This window comes from Pempheris klunzingeri, chromosome 11, assembly GCF_042242105.1.
Source record: "Pempheris klunzingeri isolate RE-2024b chromosome 11, fPemKlu1.hap1, whole genome shotgun sequence".
NCBI classification, from domain to species: Eukaryota; Metazoa; Chordata; class Actinopteri; order Acropomatiformes; family Pempheridae; genus Pempheris; species Pempheris klunzingeri.
Genome location: NC_092022.1, coordinates 7,020,651 through 7,046,777, shown reverse-complemented (window position 1 = coordinate 7,046,777; position 26,127 = coordinate 7,020,651). Strand labels below are relative to the sequence as shown.

General features: G+C 40.4%; 1 protein-coding gene across 1 annotated transcript in view; it reads right to left on the bottom strand.

The window, feature by feature from the left end:
- Positions 1 to 26,127, bottom strand: part of celsr3 (cadherin, EGF LAG seven-pass G-type receptor 3) — a 101,483-nt gene that overhangs the window by 17,359 nt on the left and 57,997 nt on the right. The window contains exons 16-25 of the mRNA XM_070839053.1: positions 15,626 to 15,767; positions 13,269 to 13,389; positions 11,424 to 11,607; positions 10,500 to 10,601; positions 10,286 to 10,380; positions 9,806 to 10,015; positions 3,740 to 3,938; positions 980 to 1,168; positions 706 to 892; positions 13 to 180 (exon numbers count right to left, since the gene is read on the bottom strand). Coding sequence (XP_070695154.1) covers positions 13 to 180; positions 706 to 892; positions 980 to 1,168; positions 3,740 to 3,938; positions 9,806 to 10,015; positions 10,286 to 10,380; positions 10,500 to 10,601; positions 11,424 to 11,607; positions 13,269 to 13,389; positions 15,626 to 15,767 — 1,597 coding nt within the window. The remainder of the gene's footprint in view (positions 1 to 12; positions 181 to 705; positions 893 to 979; positions 1,169 to 3,739; positions 3,939 to 9,805; positions 10,016 to 10,285; positions 10,381 to 10,499; positions 10,602 to 11,423; positions 11,608 to 13,268; positions 13,390 to 15,625; positions 15,768 to 26,127) is intronic.

Sequence of the window (26,127 nt, the reverse complement as noted above, 5' to 3'; positions counted from 1 at the left end):
ATCTGTACTCACAGATTGCTGTGGTTCCACTGCACACATAGTGGCTTGCTGCGGTTGGCCGTCTCCAGCAGCTTGAACTCCAGCAGGATGGGCTGGTCCAAATGTCCACTCACAAACGTCTGGTTGTTGTAGACAGAGACACTGACCACTGGGGAGTTCATTACCGGGTGTCTGGGAAGCCTGGGGGAGAGAGAGCGCAGAGTTACCGCACGTCTCCTGGATCAGACAGAAAGCAGAGGCTGATGTCCTGGTTAGGATGGTGAAGCAGGCAGAGACAAGCTGGGCAGGGAGGAACGAGATTGGTAAACTTGATTTAAATGACTGTTTATTGACACCTACTGAAAATCGGACAGTTAGTTACTTTATAATTAAGCCCAGAGGTGAGGTGAGGGAGAGGAGAGTAGTGGGGGAGGATGGGGGATACCATGAGAGCAAGAGAGAGAAGAAACAGATGCCAACAAGCTGATAAAAGAATTACTGCTATTAGTCAAGTGATGTAAAATGTATTGACCATAACTTTGACCGTAATTTTTTTGATGTGTGTGTATGTTTTTGGATTATTATTTTTCTAGTGATGTTATATAAAATCAATTTTGGTCGGCACATGGGTGGTCCAGCTCTCTATATCCAACATGCTTCCATCCTTAGAGGGTTCAAAACTGGTCTAATCAGATTTTTATTGTTCTGGGTGTGATTGATTCCCACCTCACTCCTCGTCGGTCTGTGTGGTACTTGGGAGGGAGGGCAGCGCCCAGACTGCGATAAATCAGCATGATGACGATGGTGATGGGCGGCTCAGGCATCGAAATAGTGCGTCTGGCTGCACTGTATTCTCCTGTCTGATTGGCTGGGATACTGACAGGGGCAGGAGCGCCGCTCTGGGGGGTCAAGGCTGAAATGGAGAAGTCTGTGTGAGTACAGTCTCTTACAGTCTCCTACAGTCTCCCGCCTTTAATTGTATCTGTGCGTCTTTTCTTACGTTCTTTCTCTGTCCGCTCCTTCTCTTTCCAGCTGTGCTGCTGCTGCCGTTGAGACACCAGGGCAGCAGGGGGCAGTATCACGTGAGTGTAGGGATCCCACAAAGCCTGGCCACGAAATAGGGTGGTGTGGTAACGCGGAAAACGCCGCCGCACGTGGGTCTGGTTCTCCACTCGGTCTAGGTTCATGACTGGCAAACAAACAGGCAGCAATAAAAACACATCAACACACATTTTTGGACAAAGTATAAGTAAGATGTTTGTTAATGGGCAGTATGAATAAAGAGGAAAATGTCACAGTGTGACTGGTTAGCTCTGACATTGCTACCCATCCTGTCCCTCAAGTAACAAGAACCAAATGTGGGAAATCATTCTGCAACACTGACTGACTTACAGCAAAAGTCGGCACTTTACTTAACTCACGTATTGTGGCACTGAGCCAACGCCCTGATGAAAATGATTTGGTACCAGGTTTTCATCACTCTGTTTTACTTAAAAAACAGATTCACTTGAATGCCTCCTGAAGATGCTAAAAACATTTCATGAATAAAGTGCAGACTCTTACAGTAAATCAGTCTCTGCTGCTGAGTTATTATTCTCCTTTGGTTCCTTTCAGCAAGTTGAAAGTGATTTTTACATCAGTGTTTCACTGCTCCCACCGTCTGATATTCTGAAACATTGTGAAAGGTTTATCTCCATTTCTACTAGAAGAACAGCACCCTCATTAGTTTTTGTGCTGGTGAGCACTGAAGCAGACTTACTTTGACCTTACTTTGTCTGACCTCATGACAAACCAAGCAATCTGCTGCCTAGAGGCCACTGAAGAGCCTTTGTAATAATAATCATAATAATAATAATGAACTAAATGGTAATATTTTATTATTGCTAAAAATGCAAGCTCCAACAGCTCCGACATACAAAACCTGCTAAATCAGCGTTGGTCAAAAATTAGACCATAACCATAAAATACCAACCATTTTTTTAATTGGTCCGAAGCTACACAAGCCAAAAAGCGGTCACTCTGACACTGCCTTACACAAAAATACAACTCTTCTTCCTTCTTCTACAATTTAAGAGGAAACCTGAACTGCCTTTATCAATAAAACGATTTAATCTCTGTGGATTTGTGTGTGAAGAGCTAATAAAAAAATCAATAATCACACACACACACACAGAGGAGAAGAGGAACTGTCGTATTATAGGAAATGAGGTGGCAAACAGGAAGTACATAGTCAATGTGGAGTGTTCAATAATGAGTGAACACTTGATCCAGCAAACAGAAGTGAAGCTGCACTCAATACAGAGAGGTGAGGGAAATCACTCAATATAACAGACGTGTATAAAGTGTGTGTGTGTGTGTGTGTGTGTGTGTGTGTGCCTGTTGGTGTGTGGAGAAAGAATGTCTGTTTTTCTACTTTTTAAAGTCTGTAATGACAATTTTGATTGAGAAACAAATGATTTGTTAGTAAAATAAAATAGAAGATTTGGCACTCTAACAACCAGCAACAACAACAACAACAACTCAAAATCTTAAAAGGAACTCATACATTGTAAGATAACTGATGGTGTGTGTCAGGTCCATCAATATCCTTTCCCTGATTATTCACCCTTTCCCATTTGGATGAGAGCATCAAATGTCTGTGTTTGTGTGTGGGAGTGTGACATTTAGCGTTGGCTAAATTATTCCTTCTGCTTTCAGTGCTGCCTCTAATTCTATGCTCTCCGTCTGGGAATCTGCATCAGACTGTTGGCTTGAAGTTACTTATCAGCATCTTGGATGTATTCCAAAGGGCATTTACAGTGAAATCAGAGAGATGAAAGTCACATAATAAAGAAATAAAAGCAGCCAATTCAAGTTGGCCAAGATTATTTTATACTTTTTCAGGGATTATCTGAGTTACCAAACTACAGTGTTAGAAGCTGGTGAAGATTCACTAGTTGGTAACTTTGAAGAGTTTCATGAGATTTGTGTGTCTGGTATCTTATAGGAATTCAATGTGTGTGTGTAGCTAAGAGCATTAACTGGGTGTGAAATTCATTGTCTGGCTTCATCCCTGCCAGAGCTGCTGCTGTTGCTATTTCAACACCTCCTGTTGTTGTACATGGTATGGGTTATTTATCGGTATCTTCAACACTGCTAAAGTGACAGAAAAATGTGAAAACGAGCAAAACGTGCAAAATGACGGGAAACTAAATGACACGGGGCACATGGCCAAAGCTGCCATGTGTTGTACATCCAAAAGAGTGTGTTCTTGTGTGTGTCAGGAGCAGTTTTTTAACCCACTTTTACAGTGAGTGCTAAAAAAAGTTTTATGAGCTTTGGCAAAGCTAAACTGTGTGTGTGTGTGTGTGACTCTCTATGTGTGTGATCCTGTGTGTGTGTGTTTGGCATCTGTAAATCCAAATGATGTATGTTGGCCAATGCTACAGCGCTTCGGGGTCTTTGTGCGTTTGCTGGAAGCATTAGCTGCCGTGTGTGTGTGTGTGGGAGCATGAAATTCATCTCTCTGTGCTGCTGCCAGCATTCTGGCTGTGCCACCATCATTTGCATTACTGCTGTTCATCTCCTGCTTTACAATGAGTCATTCTAGCTGATTTCACAGCAGTGATTTACAGTATTATGAGAAAACCGTTGCAAATCATCTGTAAAGATTAAGATTTTATTACTGTCTTATTCTCTATTATTGGGTCAGACTAGTAATTAGCTATTGCATCATGTGTGTCCGTGTTCTGTTCTGTGTGTGTGTTCTCTCTGAACTCACCTATGTTTGGACCAACCAGCGCCACAGGGTTGAGGTAGGTGAGCTTCATGTTTTGGGCCAAAGTCTGGGTGTACTGCTCCAGCAGCTCCGTCAGCTCGGCCGGACCGCCGCCTGGGATGTGGTTCTGACTCTGAGCGAGAGCCCGCCAAAGCCCTGAAGTGCTGGGACCCAACAGCACGCTGCAGCCCCGGAGAATGTTCTGGGAGCAGACAGATGAACAATTATTCAAAGAAGAAGGGGAAAGAAAAGAAATACAAGGAGGGAGTGTTGTTTCTGTTGATTGTTGCCGATGAGTCAGTGACCAAATGTGTTCATGTATTTGAGACAAAGGAAAAGAAAACAATAAGATAAGAGAGACAAGGCAACAAACGTGACATCCTGGATTAGGAAAAGAGAGATAGAGGATACAAGGAGAGGGGATCATTTTTTTGTGTGCAGACACCAGCTAGAATTATCCAAAGACAGGAACAGCATAATACTAATGAAAACCAAACATTTAAGCAAAGCACTCTCAACAAAGGAAGTTGCAGGGTTCTGTTCCAAATTTATAGAATACATTTAAAACTCTGCACTTTGGGATAAGGAATCTGTATTAAATGTGAGTACCCAATAGTTGAAATGAGCATTCTATCATTCACTTCTAGTAAAGATTATGATTAAGGCAGAGTACAGACTCACAGGTGAAACGAAGGAAAGAAAAACATATTGTGACGAAAAGGGGAAGTGATGAGGCTGTGACTGTTGCTTAGGGCTCACCAAAAGGCCAGAGTCTAGACTTAATAAAGCCTCAAAGCCATGCACCAAGTCGACAAAAGCTGAGCATGTGAATGGGAAAAGCAAATGAAGAAGAAGTGGCTCGCCATAGAAAGACTGATGGTGCACTGCAGCCTTGTAAAATATTCTGAGGATACAGACAGTAATAAAAGAGGGAGTCAAAAAAAGAGAAAGACAGAACTGGAGTTTGTTACTGATTCTGGCCGAGGAGAAAACAAATCTCTCAGAGAGAGAGACAGAGAGAGAGAGGGAGAGGGAGTGAGAGGGAGAGGGGGGAGGCGGGAGGGGGAAGTGCTCAATATGATTCCTTGCAGTCTGACTGCACCAAACCCAATAAAGCACTGCAATCTCACGAAATTCACTAGGGAGAAAAAATACACACGAAAACATTCAGACAAACAAGGAAAAGAATGCACAGTGCAGTGTGTGGAGGGGAGGGCAGACTCAGAAACAGGGGTTGTGGAGAAGTAAGTGGCACAGTGAAAAAAAAAAAAAAAGAAAAAGAGTCAGAGACAGAAGTTAGAGACAGAAGCTTGCAGATACAGATGCTCGGCTCACAGATACATGAAACGGAGAGAAATGCGGACAGGAGAAATGAGATGGAAAATGTGAGCGGGGAAAAGAGATTGTTGGAAGGAGGAGACGGAGTAAAGAACGAAATGGATGATTTGGTGGCATCACAACAGACACTTACAGATTACAGTCCACGCATTCATGCTCTGATTCAGAGTCAGAATCAGTGTTTATTGGTCAAGTATGTGAACACATACAAGGAATTTGACTTGACTGAATAATTTATGTCTATTCATACCCATTAGACATGACAGATTCAACTCTTTGAGCTGTTATTGTCGTCTGCGGTGACAAAATGAGCAATAATATCATGGGTGTCTCACCTGTTGATTACTAATAAGGAGCTTATCTGTTGCAGATGATGTTATACAGTTTACTGAATATATATATTTAGAGAAGAGTGTTAGGTTGAACGTGAAAGACACTGCTATGAATAAATATTGTTTAAACATGCACCTATGCTTCCTGTGTTCTTCAAAAATTCATTACACATACCTAGTCCATTCTCCATTAATGGCTTCCTCTAACTGTGTCGTCTCGTTTAAAGAAAACTAGGAACTCAAATAAAACACTAATGCTGAGAATAAAATTTTCTATGATAATATTTCTGTTTAAAGCCAAGCAGGCTTTCCCCTCCCAAAGCTCATATGGCCTGTGTTTACTTGCTGAAAAGGAAATGGGGTGAAGAGAGAAAGAAAAGCAAAGAAATGTGAAGAGTTTTAAAGAGGCAGCAAATGACAGGATTACAGAGGGAGTGGGCACAGGGCACACCTGGGCTGAATGAGAGGCAGAATGGATGACAGCTTGGAACGTAACACTAGTTCAGCCAGTTCAACAGATTATTTGTGCCACTCAAACAGCGGCATGTCATATCCAATCTATTTGGAACAAATAAAATAATAAAGTTTCTTTTAAATGAATTCAGTTCTCTGCTCTTGCCTCCCATTTTTGCTGCAAGAAACAAACACATTACTAATCAGTTGGGACCACTGTGCAGAACATTGTGCCATAATGAATGCAGTATGCTTTAATGACTGTTATAGAATGAATATCATGTAATATTTGAAGTTCTCTCCCTCATTATATTTGGCACATTTGTACTGTGTACCTCATCTGGAAGTACAGTGGTATCCAGATTGAACAAGGGTTTCACATTCGTCCATTCCTCGCTACCTTCCTGATGTGAAAACACTTTCCTCCCTGCCTTCCTTTGTTTCTCGTGTAGCCACAGGGCTCTGTCACCACCGCTGGGTTACTATAGTAACTGTTCTTACCTGTTCGTCTGGCCTAATAGCTGGTGTTTAAAGTGAGGTGTCAAGTATTATCTGATCTATCTATCTATATATATATATATATATATATATATATATATATATATATATATATATATATATATATATATATATATATATATATAAATATATAAAATGGGCTGTTTGCAGCTCTACTTCAGTGCTGTCAGGGTAAACCAGAGCTGCATCATTAACTCAGAATGATGAGATGTAGGTGGCACCACCTTGAGAGAGCTACAGGTTGAGGTTACAAGTGAGGTGAGTTGGAGTTTTTTTCTTCTTCTGACACTGGAAACCGACAAATCAAATTCATTTCTTCACTATCATGGCAACATATATTCGCTTTACGCCGCTGTAAACCAGCTAACCAAATATTAAAAGCTAAAGAACGTACTTCTGATGTGCTGTCGGATGAAGCAATTAAGTGAAATGTCAGGGAGGAAAAGGTTTTCATTTCACTCACTATAGGATGCCATTAATGATGCTGCTGCGTTTCTATGGCAACTGTCCTTGTTAGCCAAAGATCATGTATTGATCATGTGAAGCAATGTACTGTATTTGGTGTGAGGCTTTGTCTCAAACAAAATGTTTATGTTAATTTAAGATTGGCTAAATCAGATTGTTTTCTTAACACAAAAACTAATTTAATATTTGTGATAGATGCGATGTTGTGGGAGTGAGGCTGGACCCTCTGACGGTGGTGTCAGAGAGGAGAATGCTTCACAAAGTGGGAGCCATCTTGGACAATGTGTCCAACTCACTCCATGACGTGCTGGTCAGACACAGGAGTTCTTTCAGCACTAGACTGATTGTACCACGATGCACTACAGGAAATCATTCCTGCCTGTGGCCATCAAACTATTCAACTCCTCACTCTGAGTGTACATATTGTTTATATATGATGAGACTCTGGACTCATCTGGTGCAATAATTTACCTCTGTGTAATAATTTTTAATACATATTTTTATATATTTATATTTTTACTTTCAGATTGAAGTGTTTTCTTATTATTTTTGGAGCTGTGTGTAACAAAAAGCAATTTCCCCCTGGGGATTATTAAAGTAATTCTGATTCTGATTCTGATCTTATTTAATGAGTCAGCCCCTGGCAGGTACCATTTAAAGAAAACACAGGATTGGTTTGGGTGTGTTCACATCCTTTCTCTTTTGTCAGTAGTGTCATCACTGGAGCCACCGTTTGTGTCTGGAAATACAGTGTGTGCTGTCTGTGCGAGTGTGTGTTAAATTGGATAAGCATGAGTGCTTTTTTTTATAGTGCACCTTAGAGGGAAGGTACACTCCACTCCCTTTTACCCGCAGAATTTACAGTCCAGAAGAAATAATGTGCTATAAACTAGAACAAGTTCTTCCTCCTTATGTAAAGCATCTGGAGAAACACAGTGAAGGTCTCTGGAAATATCACTGCATGCACAATTGCAATTGATTCTGGGAGTTTTGCAACAAAATGTGTGTATGCATTAATAAATTATCTTCAAATGTGTTTTTGTATAATAACAGAAAGACAAACTATCAGATGCTGCTACCATAACCACTCAGTTTCTATAGCAACTCGTTGTTAGCTGGACATTGACATGAACAATGACTCCGTCTGTTAGAGCTCTGCAGGGTGTGGCTGCTTCTGCCACAGTTATAGCAGGTGGTTAAATCCTCCCTGTTAGCATAAATTATTAAATGCTTTCCTTTGTGGAAAAATGTGAGGGAAAAAAGGCCTTTTAAGTGGCCGCCAAGGCTCCTATCGAATTTGAATGAATCACCTACTGGCTGCATAAACGAGTAGGAACTAACTCATCAACTAAAGCATAAATGAATTAAAAGGTCTTGTAGTATAAGATTACCATTCAGCAGCATGAAAACCACTTACCTCTAATAATACACCTGCTACTATTACTATTACAATTACTGGTACTGCTTGTAAACAATACAACGCCGTGTGTTGCAGCAATGTGTAACAATGTGTGTTTGAATGACAGGAAGACAGATTGGACTAATTAAATTTAAACAAGATTTAATATTAGAATTCTCTTCATGGATGAAAATATATACAATATTGTCAGCGAGCTCGGTGTCAGGTTCACATCACTGTTTCCTTAGTGACATGCTATTTGTCATTTACTGACACACGAGCCAGGGAACTGAATCAGTGGTTTAAAAGGTAAATGGGGGTTTATTTTACATCCTCAGCCACTTACTTGAGATGTATGGACAACTCACTTCCTGTCAGCCAGATTTGATGTATAAGCTAAATATTTATAGCAAGAAATGATATAGAGATGTCTGTTGGCGCCTTTATGTCAAAACGGCAACATGCTAAAATGATCCGGTGTCAGCTTCTGCGTCCTCAGCTGAAGCCGCTGTATCAGGTTAAATGAGACTCTGTCAGTTAATATGGGGAGATGACATGTTGCAATATTTTATGAGATACTGTCACTGCGTCGCCATAGCAACATTACCTCCCATTTCAGAAAAAAGACATCCTGTTGTATTATCTAGTCACTGGGTCTGTACAGCATAAAGGTACAGTATATCAATCACATCTACTCTTTTAAACAACAGCGGCTGTTTTATGTTTTCTGGCACAATCCGATTTGAGTGCAGATTTGTGGTCGCTGGAGGCAGTAAGAGTTTAAGTCTGGTTTAGTCCTTGAAATTGCTTAAATATTATACACATCATTAAAATACCAATTTGTGATGGTAGAATATCAAACATCCCAAACTGACACATTTTTGTGGTTGGAGATGTTTACCACTGTTGATCAGCTTGTTGGTTACACTGGTCTTTGTAGGCAATGCCAATAAAGTCTGTTCAAAACAGCTGGCAGTGATGAGTTTCATAACATGTTCAGATTTTCACACATTAAAATCAACAGCACAAACTGAGTCCTGTCTTCACACGTCACTAGCTGGTCTCTCAAACAACCTCTCACTATTGGCACATTTGCTGCATTTTGAGCATCATTTCAGTTTACTTCTCATCAATATTTGCGGTATTGAGCATTTTTAATCATCAAAACATCACTACAACTACAAATTAGACAATTTTAACTGCTCACTCTCACACCCTCAGTAGTGTTTACTATAATGTAAAGTAAAAAATTAATTTTCCAATTAATTTCTGTCTCCTGCTAAATGACATTTGCTCTTTTCCCTCCAATAGGTGTCTCTTGGATTTGAACAGCAAGGTTAATCATCGCAGCCAACAAACAGCTCTTGTTAATGTCAGATATGGCTCCATATGTTCCACCATATGCAACTGCAAGAAAATCTTAAGACTTTATTAATACACCTGCCCCCATTCGTCACAGCTCTCACCCTTCCACTGAAATGTACAAACAAATGTCACACAGAGTGGGTGTCTGTTAAGGAGTGAAATGCAGTGAAAAGGAAAATTGTTTGTTTTCTTTTCTACCTCATTAAAATGTGCGTCCTGAGTAGCGGTGAGTCCGAAGCCGCTCTGTTGGGTCTCGAAGGTCAGGAGGCGGGACAGCAGTCGTTCAGCGATCTGCAAGTCATTGCCGTAGAGTCGGGTGGTTGCCTCGGTGACGTCACGGAGCTGATGGGCAAGTTTCTTCTCCATGATGGTGTTCAGCTCTGTCTCGTTACGCTCCAGAGAATCCAGCTAAACATACAGACAGATTACACACAAATTAAACATGAAAAAGTGAATCTATCCCCTTTTCACACAAATCTGAGTATTATTGATATTTAATATGACAGTATTGATACATACAGCAACACTCCAGCATGTCTACATGGAGGTGCAGTAGTGAATTCTATCTCTTGTTCATTTAAAATTGCTAACACATATGAAATAAATGCATGTAAGCATTGGAACATGAAGACACAATCTTATGTTTAATAGTAGTATTAGTGGTATTACTCTACATACAGCAGCATTGAGCTCCACAAATGGGGGTGAGGTACAGTTATAAAGGTCTGGTTCCAGCCATCCTCTCTCTACATCACAGTGTCTAATGGCTGCACCTGTAAGGAGTAGAAGACATGGCAATTATAACTTCAAAAGTGACATTAGATGTTTGTGCGAACATCCATATCGATGTGTTTGAATGCACTCGTGTTGGTGTGTATGAGTGCGTACGAACCGACAGAGCCTTTGGGGCAGGGCACTGCGGCAGGCAGGTTGAACTTGGTCCGAGGCCACCAGATCCCCTGAGTGATGGTCTTTGGACAACCATCATAAATGACTGGCGAGAGGAGGAGAAATCATTTTAAATCATCCTCATCAGTTTGATTAACTTTTGAATTAAAAACATGACAAAAAGTCACTAGTGATGTGGAAATGCTTTTCTTTTGAAGAGGGTAAGAAAATGAAAATGAGAGCGAGAGAATAAAGTACCAGCAAGAAATTAGAGGAAGTAATTACAAGAGGGGAAACTAGAAAGCTGCACAGAAGAGAAAAACAGACACACAATTAACTGGAAGGTGTTAAATAGATGCTGAATATAATTAACAGTTTATTGACCATTTAAAACACCGACCATAAGAAGATGAGTTATGATTAAATATGGTGGAAGCTGAGCATGTTATGTTTGTCTCCATGGTTTTAAATCCATCTTAAAAATTATACAATGGCCTAAAAATTAGACAAAAAGACTGGTTTTCTGTCTCCACAAGGGACAATTCTACTAAAGTAACAAAGACGGTAACTGCTGATTTTGGCTATTGTTGGAGAACAACACAGACAAAGCTTTATTATTTAATCCAGTGTTGAGAACTGCTGTTCAAAAGCAGACAGTTTAGTCAATTTTGTGAACCACAAAGGAGCTGAAAGATAGTGACACATTTTTACCCCTTGAAATAAAGCAGTTGGTTGAAAAAGATTCAGTCACTATCAAATGCATTTTTTTAATCCAGTCTGCAGTTGCTAAGATATGATGCTGAGTACAAGTACAAATACGATGAACGATGTAAACCCCTGTTGGGTAAACCAGAGTGATTTTGAAATGCAGCAGAGAGATTTCCCAAAGTATGATCAAAATGTCTGAAAACAAACAAAGCATTCTCACCATCGCAGCCTGAATTTGTGACCTCAGCGAAGGGGTTGTCACATGCGTTGCACTGGCGACCAATCACGCCGGGCCTGCACTGGCACTGGCCTGTCTCTGGGTCACATGACCGCGAGAAGGAACCCACCGGGTAACAGTCACATGGCAGGCAAGTGTCAGAGCTCCGTGGACGGTAGTGAAACTCCTGAATAAACATACACACAAACGCACGGGGTATGCATAAGTAGGCCCACAGATCAAACTCAGCCAGACGAATACAAAATGTCACGGCCAAGAATAGCGATTACATCACCACATGCATTAGGGCAAGATTTACACAATGGCACAAAAAGGGACACGGTTATAACAGCGAAATGAATGAAAGAGCGACAATCTGGGCACGACATGTAAGACAGCCACCGATAAAGGAAAGCAGTTAATAATTTAGTTTGCTAAGCTAACACCCCATTGTGGAAAAACAATGATGGTGCTAATGTAGAGGATGGTGGTGCAGCACCACCCTTTCAGTCTTTAAAATCTCCCTCCGCTCAAAAAATCTGTTTCCTTTACTGCAACTTCACATGAATGTATTTTGGACTCTAAAAGGCTGTTTTCAAATGTATCTGCTGAAGGGGGAAGTTTCTCTGTACTCGCTCTGAGTCTGATCTGCATATATACAAACATATACAAACATACAGACTTTGTGACACCACAACTGTTTCGGAAACCAATCGTAGTCCATTTGTTTATCATAGATTCTGGATTTCTCAGTAAGAAAGAGGAGTTAGAGGTCATTTCAAGAATTTTTAATACCACATAATTTAACAGTTTGTGGAAAAACCATATCAGACACAAACTAGTATATAGAATTTTTATATGTGGTCACAATTAAGTTGAAATTCACTAATCTGCTGTTGCTTTATGATCCAAAGCACTAACAGAGCACTCTTCTTCCAGCTGAAGTGTACAGTAGCTAAGGTTTTCTCAGATTTAGGTCTCAGAATTGGAGAAGATCAAAGGAGTCCGTGACGTGAGCAGTATATATACAGGCTGAGTTATGAATAATTATGAAAGAGAAATTTCTTACATTGAGAGCATGACATACAGAAAAAAAAACTTTTTCTCCAAGCTTCATTTTTCAGCAAATTAAGACCAAGAAGTCACAGGACAAGGGTAATATCAGAGATAAAAGATTAAGGTCAAAAAAATCAGATTAGGGACAGGATAAAACAGGGTTAAACATGCTGGCTACACACCGTACATATCAACATACATACACACACACACACACATTGACACAGGGCAGGGATGTCAGTATGCTGGGATGATCATCGTATCTTGATATACTGTAGTTTGTATGTCTGGCTTAGCCTGTCAGACCATCAGACTGTGAGATGATTAGTGTCTGGGGTTAAACCAAAGCAAAAGTGATCTATAGAGCTACACCACTAAAGTCCCTCTAATCCTAAAGGTATTAGTATTCAATGTGATGATGTACAAAATCTGCTTTACACCAGCAGGTGTTCAATAGAGATTTGAACAGCTGTAACGGCTCTGTAATATGAGAAGTAACTCCCTAGTTAATACTAGTTAATGAAAAAAAAAAATCAGAAAAAAAAAGAATATTCAGCACCTGATGCTGCATCTACAGCTGAAGAAATAAAAGCAGGTGCTGCATAAAATTATTAATTATCAGATACTCTGTTTCCATCTGCTTTTATCTCACATCTCCAGTAGTGATGCATCAATCTTTCTACCTTAGAGAGCCAAGAGTAAAAATGTGCCAAAATATCTTTTCTAGCCATGAATGCCTTAAAAGTGCTGTAAGTGTGTGTGTGTGTGTGTGTGTGTGTGTGTCCTGGTTACCTTGCAGTGACAGTGGCCGGTGGTCTTGTTGCAGTTAGGGTCGAAGCCTTTATTGGTGTCACAGTGACAGGGTCCACAGGTTGGAGATCCCCACCAACCCCTGGGACACTGGTGATCGATTCTACATGCGCATACAAACACACACACACACACACACACACACCAACAGGTAAAATCAGTAATGCAAGCGGGTAGGATCAGTGTGGAGACTGAAAGAAACAGAGCGTGTCAAAAACTGTTAATCGTTCTTCAAAGGAATCATCTTTCCCTCTGATTCCTAACTAATGAAAAACTAACTAATGAGCCGGGAATAAAGACATGAAAGCAAAAGAGAGAGATAGTCAGTGAGAGAAGGAGAGATGAAGAAAGCAAAGAGAGGGATTGAACTGAGAGAAAATATTGAAAGTGAAAGGTGCAGGGAGAGAGCAGAGGGAAAAAGAGTGAGGGTGTTTGAGAGGTCAGGACAAAGATGAGTTAAGTCATTTCAAGTTCATGCTTGTATTTGGAGGCCCCACTAGAGCAGGTTTACATGGTTTAATGTTCAAAAAACACGGTATTTTTCTCACAGCAGACACGGCTGCTGCAGCTGTTTTCAGCTTCAGTCTGCATGCTCGGTTTTAGCAGAACAGGACAGTTTGTGTGTTTTGGTTTCGCCTTCAATATCTTTATGTTACCGAAGGCAGCCATTAATAAGGGAAAAACTATGGTGGGCAGTGAGGTGGATTCAGGTAGTTTTCACACACTTTTAGTGAAATATGGAGCAGGAGAAAAACAGAAATAATTGTCTTTTCTTGTTTTCGATGATGGAAATTGAAAGGACTTTAAAAAGAACATTTTTTATAATATGGGACCTTAAAAGAATATGCACTTCAGCAATAACTCGGAAATGGTGACCATTAATATCCAAAATCTGCAGAATGACATTCAAGCAAAAACACCTTGAGCTACGCATTCATTTAACAATCTGAGTGGGATTCAGCCTGTTTTCTAAAACTGCCAAATTTAGGCTCCTGAAAAACACACCTCAGATTTAACAGCTCTGGTTTATTGTACACGCGGGCACGATGTGTAAGAGAGCCACAGATATAGGAAAGCTGTAAATCATTTGGTTTGCTATCTAGTTCTCAAGTTTTTATTACATATAACGACAGAATCTCTTCTCCAAATGAAGCGTCTCTCTCCCTGCTGTGTATTTTTGGCAGCTTAAAGGGCTTAAAGGGCAGGACAAACATCCACAGAGTCAAATGCTTTGTGTAATTATAACAGGATGAGGAATTAGTTCACACTGTCTGGTCATTTAATATTATTTATCACGTACGCTTCAGGGCAGATACAAGTTCTCATTTTTCTCATTTCTGAGATGCTGGTCACCTGAACTTAGCGAGGCTTCTTCTAACAATTTTTGTATACATTACATTGATCATCTTTGTCTGAGCGTGAAAGTGTTTAAAGAAAATTAACCAGAGCATAAAGTTCTTATTTTATCCAATAATCCAATATTATCAGTAAGAAAAACCCACCATAAATTACAGTGTTGATAATCAGCAAATCTTGTACTCAAAAAAAGGACATTTAATTTATTATCAATATTATCACCTTTCTACTGATTGACTGATTGGTTAATGAGACTAAGTTGAGTTAGTAGGAAGTTGATTAATGAGTTTTTGGTGTATACAAGTAGGAAGAAAGAGGGAAAATCACAGCAGCAAGGAGAGAGAGAGAGAGAGAGAGAGGGAGAGAGAGAGAGAGAGAGAGAGAGAGAGATGAGGGGAAATTAAGAGAGAGACTTGTAGTCATATATTTCATCAGCAGCCGCCAAAGTGTGTCAATGTGAAAAAAACACACACCAATTAGATGAAAGACGAGACACGCTCGCGCACACACACACACACACACACACACACACACACACACACACACACAGACACGCAGAACAGATCATGAGATACATTTAAGGCCGTGTGGATTTCACAGGCGGGAAGGAACGAAGGGGTGAGGTCAGGGTCACGCTCGCTTCACACAGTTTAACACACACACAGATAACCTTGGTGAGTGAGTGTGTGTGTGTGTGTGTGTGTGTTATTACATTAAGTCTACACTCATCCCACAGTGGATTACATGCAAGGCTGGAGATGTGGGACAACAAGGCAGAACTAAGGCTACACACACACACACACACACACACCCACAAGCAGACTTGAACAGAGCTTAGCTGGACTACAAGCAGCATCAAAGAGCTTTAGACCATGTTGGCATCTCACAGGTAAACTGTAGAGCAAATGTTGAGTCATATGTGCGTGTGTAAGTGTGTGTGTGTAAGTGTGTGTGTGTGAGTGTGTGTGTGTGTGTGTGTGTACCTGTGTTGGCAGTACTGCCCATAGTGGTTGTCTCCACAGTCACAGATGTATCCATGGGATGAGCTGGGCTTCCTGTGGCACTGAGCCTCGTTTTCACACGGATTCAGATGGCAAGCATCAGTGCAGCCTTTCCCGTAGTAACCTGTGAGAAAGAGAGAGTGAAGGATTCATTTCACAATGCTTGGTACCATGATTTGTGCAACCATTGGCATCTTTCAAGTCAAGTGGCAAACATACACAACTACCCTGCGCCCTGCAAAATATGTTTATAAAGATATAATTTGCTTTACCAATGACAAGACGTCAGAGGGAGGAGGTCTGAGTGGATGGTTGGACCTGTTTTGGGGTTTAAGGTCATTGATTAAGACTGGTGAAATGGTTTTGGATTTGGTTAAATAGTAAAAATGTTTACCATCTTAACTTTTGCAGAATAATTTCAAATGAGGTCCTTTTAAAGGCCCTTAGAACATATTTCTCAGTCAGTTTCTTCTATAATGAGCGCTGTGGTCCCAAGTTAACATCAAAGATTTCTACGTTTCTGTTTTTGTGCTTTTCTCACTTGTTTGAAGTGGGCGGAGCTCAGCTGGCGCAGAGAGCAGAGAGAGTTCAGCTAGATTTTGAATTAAAATGTGATGACAGTTGCTTATGTTTCCAGGCCACTGTTAAACTAATCTGATTATACCACACAGACACAGTCCTGATGGAGCAGATTGGCTGAATATCTGAATTTCAAAATAATAATTGGTATTTTACCACAGAAAATAATGCATTAAATGTCAAATGTGTAAATGAAAATCAAAAGAAATCAGAAAAATGGAAAAAAAAAAACAAGAGGACACAGTCAATCACAATGGCCATTAAGAACTTCTGCTGCATGTACAATCATGAAATGAGAGCACAACACAACAACTACTGAAATATGCAGAACCCTGCTCTATTTCCCATCCGTGTACCAAACATAATAACCTGTCAGTTCACAAGTACACATCTCAAATATTAAACAGCAATCATCACAAACGTCACTCTCCTGACTCCAGCTGGGCAAACCGCTGGAAAACAAGCCACAACTGTGCATCACAATGCTGTCATCCATTGAAGCACAAAACAACTCCTCCTCTGAAATTACCACCACTGCTCTGGAAGAGGAATTCAAAAAACATAATAATTTATTCCAATTCAGCCACAAATAACACAAGCAAGTACTATCTTAGTGTCAAGGAAAAGTTACTTTTAGTGAACTTGACAAAGAGGCCTGTGGGCTCAGTCCATGGAGAAGAATTTTTGTTTTTCAAGTCCATTCATGAAATATTCATACACACAGATTTATAACTTTAGTGGGATTTATTAATACTTTATTATTCCTGTAATGCTAAGAACAAAATATACACTCAAGCAGCATATTTATTTATTCTAAAATGATACAATAATAATATTATCAAGTCATTTATGAAGTGTCATGATCACTTATTGTCATTTGTTATCTTATTCAAATTGTCAATCTGAAGCGGGTGAGCCTCACAAAATATGACCCTGCTAGAGGAGCATAGCTGGGGGTGAAAGTGGAGATATGGACGCACGACACCAGCGTGCTGCAGATGAATGCACAGAGCAGCTTTTTGTCGATGGAAAATGTATCACATAGCACAGGGCTGACCCCACTCACCGCGTCACCACACTCAACGAGTGAAGCCATGGAGCGGGTTGGGCCTGCAACGCTTTCTTGAATGGCTACCGAGGCATTCAGATTTGTTGTGGCCTGTTAGTAGCTGGTGCAGTCAAGCAAAACTGATCAACTTTGTCTGGTGTTATATGAATTTATTCAGTATGTGGACTATTTCTAAACACTATCTAGAGTAAACGGCAATAAAATAACAATAAAAATGACAACATGATAAATAATGATAATAACGCTCCACAGTAGTCATACATTTGTACAACACCATGAGCGTGAAGCAGCGTGTCGCTGGTACAAACAGTGTTTGAAGAAAGGGAGCAAACACCTGCAGAGCCAAAGAAAAACTGACCAGAGAAAAAGTTTAAACACCTCTCAGCCACAATAGCACCTAAATAAGCTTCAGTAAAAGCAAAGAAAGCAGACTTCAATGACCTACTTCAACACCACAACATACAACGCGCAAATCCCCACCATACCTTTCAGCGTGCGCCGACGCAGCACGGTTAACCAGCCATCATACACTTCAATGCATTCCCCAGACACTCCACACAAACACACCGGCCTCTTATATGGTAATACAGGCCAGCACATAAAACCCCTCTTTAATTTAATGACTAAAGCAGAGTGCTTCACACACGCTTTGAGGTGTATTTAGAGCAAATAAAAGAGGCCTTTCACCCAGACCTGCTTTTCATCTAAAAAGAACATAATTGTTGTATTTAGTCTTTAATGCACCTGTATTAATTACTGGATTAAAATACTATGGGACTTATCCGCACCGTAAGATTGGACTTTCATGTTTGGGGGAAAATAAAAGTAATAAATTCAATTAAATTACCTTCACAGTGGCTCTGAAGGAATGAGAAGGCAAACAGATTAATACACACACACACACACACACACACACACACACACACACACACACACACACATATATATTTATATATATACACAGTGCCGTGAAAAAGTATTTGCCCCCTTCCCGATTTCTGTGTTTTTTGCATATTTATCACTCGCAAAGGTTTCAGTTCATCAAACCAATTTTAATATCACACAGAGACAACCCAAGGAAATACAAAATGCAGTTTCTAAATGATGATTTTATTTACCAAGGGGGGAAAAAAAATACAAACCTATCTGACCCTATGTGAAAAAGTAATTGCCCCCCCTTGTTAAATCACAAAGTAACTGTGACTAACCACACTTTTGGGAAAGCTGAGTTCAATTTCACAGGCCACACCCAAACCTGATTGCCACCACCTTTGTTGAATCAAGAAATCACTTAAATAGAATCTGTTAGACAAAGTGAAGTAGGCTACAAAATCTCAAGAACAAACACATCATGCCACGATCCAAAGGAATTCAAGAAGAAATGAGAAAAAAAGTGATTGAAATCTATCAGTCTGGAAAAGGTTACAAAGCCATTTCCAAGGCTCTGGGGCTCCAGCAAACCACTGTCAGAGCCATTATCCACAAATGGAGAAAACTGGGAACAGTGGCAAACCTTCCCAGGAGTGGTCGACCAACTAAGATTACTCCAAGAGTGCGACGACGACTCATCCAGGAGGTCACAAAAGAACCTAGAAAAACATCCAAAGAACTGCAGGCCTCGCTGGCCTCAGTAAAGGTCAGTGTTCACGACTCCACTATAAGAAAGACACTGGCCAAAAATGGCCTCCATGGGAGAGTTCCCAGGCGAAAACCACTGCTGTCACAAAAGAACACAAAGGCTCGTCTCACATTTGCCAAAAAGCATCTTGATGATCCTCAAGACTTTTGGAGAAACATTCTGTGGACTGATGAGTCAAAAATGTAACTTTTTGGAAGGTGTGCAGCCTGTTACATCTGGCGTAAAAAAGGCACAGCATTTGATAAAAAGAACATGATGCCAACAGTAAAGCATGGTGGTGGCAGTGTGATGGTCTGGGGCTGCTTTGCTGCCTCAGGACCTGGACAACTTGCTGTGATTGACGGAAAAATGAATTCTGCTGTTTACCAGAAGATCCTGAAGGAGAACGTCTGGTCATCAGTTTGTGCCCTCAAACTCAAGCACTCTTGGATCATGCAGCAGGACAACGATCCGAAACACACCAGCTAGTCCACCTCTGAATGGCTCAAAAAAAACTAAATTAAGGTTTTGGAGTGGCCAAGTCAAAGTCCGGATTTAAATCCAATTGAGATGCTGTGGTGTGACCTTAAACGGGCAGTTCATGCTAGAAAACCCTCCAATATGGCAGAGTTGAAACAATTCTGCAAAGAAGAGTGGGCCAAAATTCCTCCACAGCGGTGTGTAAGACTCATCACCAATTATCGCAAACGCTTGATTTCAGTTATTGCTGCCAAAGGTGGCACAACTGGCTATTAGGTTCCAGGGGCAATTACTTTTTCACATGGGGCCAGATAGGTTCGGATTTTTTTTTGTGCCTTAATGAATTGAATCATCATTTAGAAACTGCATTTTGTATTTCCTTGGGTTGTCTCTGCGTGATATTAAAATTGGTTTGATGATCTGAAACCTTTGTGTGTGATAAATATGCAGAAAACACAGAAATCGGGAAAGGGGGCAAATACTTTTTCACGGCACTGTATGTATATTTCATAAGTAATGTTTTTTTTCACATGTACTTCAATCATATGCCAATATTTGCTCTGCGCACACATTTATTTTACGTGTAAAGATAATTCTGCAGTGAAAATGTCTAGTTTATGTTCAGCACATGTCAGAAAGTAAATACAGATTCAGGCTTCCACATTATATCTTTCAAGCGCTAAAAGCCTCATAAATGCCAAGGAAATGTACATTTAATATTCTCATCAGAGCCATAACCATAACGTGAAGTAAGTGAAAAACAGAAAACACTGTGATATTTGTAAAGAGATATCACATCTTGCCGCAGGTTTCACACTGATGACTCTGACTTTCTCACCAACAAAAACCTCTCTCTCACATACAATCATCTCCCCTCCTTCAGCGAGCCAGTTCTGCTTTCAGGTGTCCGTTTTAATTTAACGGCATTGAATAGAAGGACATCTCTATAGATTGAAGTGTGACTAAAGTGTGTGTGCGGCCTGTTGAGGTCTGCATTCCTCCTTCTGGAGCTCACAAACGTGTGAGGTCTGCTTTCACATGTCTGTTTTTGTCTGTAGAAAATACAGAAACCACTCTGCCTTTCAAGCCTGTGGCCTTGGCTACAGCTTTAGACACGCACACAAGTTTCCAATGACTCCTATTCTGTCTCTCTCTCTATCTCTCTCTATGTGTGTGTATATATATACACACACACACACACACACACACACACACACACATATGTATGTATATAAAAACTATACATAACTCCTATTCATCCTACTCATCCTATCCTGTTCTTTAAAACCTAAATATGGACCCAATGCTCTTGCTTTTTTCCCCTCCTCAGACGTTTAAACATACAAATATACCTCTTTTTTCATCTCATCTACCTTTCATCCTCTTCAGGCTTGAAGAGGTTTCTGGAATCATACGAACAAAAGAATAAAGATAATCACAGCCGTTGTTCAGTTTCCAATTATCCCTTTAACAATTTCTTTTTACAGAGCAACAAACACCCTCAGATATAATTGTAGGATTACACACACACACACACACACACACAAAAACATTGGCAGCATTCTTTCACTTATTTGTTCTCTTATGATCCCAGACTCTTCATCTCCAACTGTTTCTGTCCAAATTTCTGTTGTTTTCTCCCAAACACACACACACGCGCAAACACACACACACACTCACTCAATCATCTTCTATTCGCCCTATACATCTTTACACTTTCACCATGGCAACTGACAGAGAGAGGCAACGGCGGCCTTGGCTGTTTTCAGACGCTTATAATGACAGTGGCCTTGTCACAACGAAATGGGAGAGAGAGAAAAGAAAGACATGGGGGGGGGGGGGGGGGGGGGGGGGGGCTTGGGCCTGTAAGAACAAAGAGCTGTAAATCACATGTGTGTATGCATGTTTTAGTCGTCCACAGTCAGGGTTCAGGAGCTTCTTTGAAAAGTTTTGCCTCTTGAGCTGTACACACATCCAGTGTGACTCACAGCTTCATGTCTGGCTTTTCAGACACTTTGTTGTACACAACATCAGCTTGACTTCTCCACAAGACTAGAATCAGGAAAATAAAGATAGGTCATCCATTCACCGAGCCATCCATTCATCCTTTATCTATCCCCGTATCTTCTTTCTGACAGTGGAAAGATTGTGGATGTCAGAGATATCCCAGAAAAATAAGTTGGTGCAGTGAACATCGAGTCCAGTGACTCAATGTTTTGTAAAACTTGTCGCTCACAGTGATGAACAACAAAAATTAGCATCCAACTATGCAGCTCTATAGAGCTTTTTGGCCTTATTTCACTGCTTTTATTGCTCATTCACTGGTTCAGCCATAACACTTTAATCCACCTTGTTTGCAGCAACAGGCAGCTGTTTTCAGTGGAAAAAAGCTCTAATAAACCAACTGTGCGCTACCTGCCCAGCAACAAATGGGAGACGAGCAAAGGTTCGTAACCAGGTAGTGAAGACAATGGAACATCTCGCTGTTAAATAGATGGATATTTTACTCAGGAGTTGGTGGACACCAAACCAGAGCTGGAATGAGAGTGAATAATGAACATGGATTTATCAGTGGGACACAAATCCAACTCCACATCTGTGGTGTTTGTTCTGGATGTGTAAATATTAATGCGTTGACTGCTTTGCCATTCTTCCTCTGCCCGATATAGGGCTTTGTCACTTGAACACAACCATGTCAAATGGGGCACTTTCTAAGACACATGATATTCTTCATGGTATGACAGTCTTCAAACTTACAGCATTGTTCTAAACTTGGCTTAGACCAGCCCCACATGTTGGTTTACTGAAATAACGGGTTGATATTGGTGTTTACATCTCATCTGCTGATCAGACAGTGTTGGTGAGTTTGACTGTTGTATGTAATGTAAAAGCTGTCTCAGCCTTTGAAGGACCAATGAACTTAAGTTAAAAGAAGAAACTTCTGTGTCAGTGTAAACAGAGTAAAGGGCAAACCTTTTTCAAATTGCAGATTTTTCAGGTTTGGAAAAAACTCATATAGCCAGTGAACCATTCATATAGCCGTACATCAGGGCAAAACACCTGTACATTTCAAGTTTTGATATCAAACCTGATCAATAAATGACATTTCTGCGCGAGGACTCATTTGTCATCGAGAGCAACTTTGTCCTGATTCAGCACCTCGAGGATCTGGCATCTGTGGTGTAGTGTACTGTAGGTCAGGACACAGGAAACACAGCTGGAAACTCATAAATCTCTCCCTCTTTCTCCCAGAGGGTCCGAGCTTAATATACTGCAGCTGCACACCACAGCCAAAAACAACAGCCACACACACACTATGAAGCACTGCATCTGAAGCACTATGAAAAACTGCATCTGAAGAAGTATTTATTCGCCATTTGTTGTTTTCACTATTTCATCACTTTATTGCCTCAACAAAAGCAGGGAACACTGAGAAATGACTGATTGTAACACTAAAAGACGTTCTGAACGTGCCTCTCCTCAAACCGTGAGCATATGCTTCCTACATGTGATCGAGTTGCTTTTTTAGCAGCTCAGTGAACTCAAGCAGACGTAAATCAACATGGCTGTAATTTATCATATCAAAAGTTAATTTTTTTCACTGCAGTGACTTAGCCCGTGGCAATTGGCAGCAACTGTCATGGAAATACACACACAGGCTAACATATACTGTATATACACTTACTGTATACTGTTCAGAAATGCCACAAACACATACACACACACACACACAGTGAGGAGATGAGAGAGCAGATGTCTCTGTGCTTTGTCATGCAGAACCTTGTCTCCATATATGTGTGAATGTGTGTGTGTGTGTTTCTAAGAGACTGTAATGCACAAATCAAGTCAGTTAAATGAAGAGACCTGAGTTTCAGCACCAGGTCAAAACACACACACACACACACACACACACACACACACACACACACACACACACACACACACGCACACACACACACACACACACACACACACACACACACACACATACAAATACACACATCAAAGGGAATTATTTAGAGTGCACCTCTCTTTTCTTTTTTTTTCTTTCTCTGCTTTTATTAAACTTTGATTTGATTTGTCTCCAAGCAGCATTCATTGTATAACAGTCTCCATATTTAATGCTCATTGTGCTGATGAAAGACAATGATAATTAGAGAGAGAGAGAGTGTGTGTGTGTGTGTGTGTGTTTACTGTAAATAAGTGCATGAAGACTGTGCATATTCTGTGTGTGTGATTGTGTCCATGCGTGAAGGCATCAGTGTGTGTGAGCGTCTCTGTATGCATGCTCCATGTTAATAAGTCAAGGTGTTAGCATTAGCTTGCAGGCTGGTGCTGGATGCTACAGGGACAGCACTGCCTCTCTGCTTCCTCTCCCATGCTGTCAGGCCTGAGGCATTCTCACTTTAACAAACTCTATCCTCCACTCACTCCTCTTTCACTTCCTCCACCTCTTGCTTTAATCTCAAACTTTTCTCTCTTGAAAACTTTCCTTTGATTTCTCCTCCGTCATCTGGAGGTAGACACCGCAGTAGCAGCGGGACACATTTATGTTGATGTTCGGTCACACCGCTGTGACCGAGTCAAGGCAGTCGAGGCTGCGCTACCTTACATGCAGACCTTTGCAGCAAGACACTGATTTTCATTGGAATTTAAGAAAAAAAAGAAAAAAAAGTGTTGGCTTGTAGCTTTGCTTTGATTTGTGGCTAAAAACTACAGCGAATAATAATGAAAAATGAAAAGGAATAGAACTCTTCTGTGTTTTGTGGTAAAGATGTGACCAGCCAATCACGCCTGACACTTGATGTGTCATATTTTAATAAAACAAGCTGTTTTACAGACGAATATGACAACAGCAAATTTACAGATGTGTCTATGAAAAGATGCAGGTGGAGAAAGTGATGCTTACAAATAAAGTGTCAATATAGTGAAAAACTTTCATGAAAAAGTGGATTGGCCACTCTCTCTTTGTCTCACTCTCTCTCTCTCTTGGTTTTGTCTTTCAGGTTCCTTCTCTTTGAGTTTGCTATTCAAGCTCTTGTCTCATCCCTCATTTAATCATAAATATGAGAAATTTCCTTTAATCATCTCTGCTTGGTCGGTCTGGTCTGTTAAATTAACACCCGTAGAACTGAACTGCAGCTGTTACATCATTAGCTGCTAATAAAGCTCCAAATAAATATCAAATATCGCTCTTCATCCTCTGTTGTGTGTGCATCTTGTCATGTTAATTTTCCCTCTCTGCTATGATTAGTGCATATGTGCCATTCGTGTGTGGATTTATTCCCAAAACGTGTCACCAGTGTTTTCAGGCTGTTTGATTTGACTTTCTCTCGACCTCTTTCTTCTCTTCTTTCCTCTTGCCTCGAAACTTTTATGTTTATTTTAAACTATTTCTGTCACCCGCCTTTTTCTCTTCATTAATCATTAACGTTTTCAGTCTCACTGTTCCTCCTCTGCCTCTTTTTCATCTTTCCATTGTTGCCTTTCTCTCACTACTTCTCTCTGTATAGTATGTGTTTTCCCTCCTGTCTTCCTTTACCTCTCCACTCCTCTGCTCCTCTTTTAATCAGGTTTTTCCTCCTACACATTAATTCTGCCTCATTAAATTCACCTGACTAAGGAAATTTTGGAAGTTAGCCTGCAGTCAGTCTCTTTTTCTCAGTGGATGAGAACTCATTACGCGTTTTCAAATATCTGTTTAACCCAGTTAGAGCATTGGCAGACACCTACGCAGATAAGGCCACATTATAATTATTCCCTCTCTCTCTAAGTCAACTGGCTTCTAAAACCTTCTCCCCACACACCTCTTTTCTTTCACATCCAGTGCCCAGAGTCTATAAAATATTAGGACTATTTCCATGGCACAGAGGTTAGCATGCGATGTAACTTGAATGACTGAAGTGGAAAATCGTTCTTGGCTGTGACACTTGGCCAGCTTATTTAATGTATTCATTGGCGGAGTCAAAACACGATGTGATGCAAGAGATTATCAGACATGAAAACTGTTCCAAGGCTTAAATCTGCTTTGAACTTGATAAGCCTTACATAGTAATAGGGCTGTAACTGGACAATTATTCTGTATAGTGAAGGAATCACCTGTTTTTATATTAATTGAGGAATTGTTTAGCCTATAAAATGCCCAAAAGGTAGTGAAAAATTGATGAGCATACCATATTCTTTAAACTGCAACCATCCAAAACTCATATTCTGATTTTAAATTTACATTAAAACAACAGGGAAAGAACGTCTCCTTTTTCTTTTGATCTTTGCCATACTTCAATAATTTACTAATATCAATTAATTTACTACATCTTGCTCAATACTTGATATTACAGCACAGGTTCCTACAGTCATCCATGCAGCTACAGTATCATTATCCAAAGAGTACCGTATCACTAATGGTGCATTTAGACAAATACTGACTGTCAAATTGGACTCTTGCACAGAGATGAAAAAGCAGACAGAACAAGAAGAAGCGTGGCCTGTGCTACAAGCATAATATGTGCTGGAAGTAGCATGGCCTTCAAAAACCATCAGCATGTTTTCTATAATCATACAGCTCTTTATAAAACACTTGATCATTGTTATTAACCCCTTTTTTGTCCTTGCTCTCACTGCAGTCAAGCAGCATCACACCTTCTCTGCTGCTTGTATTATTACGCCATGCAGTTATATAAATGAGAATAGAAACAGTCAATCTTTCCTGAACAAGAAGTCAATGTCTCAAACTGGCTG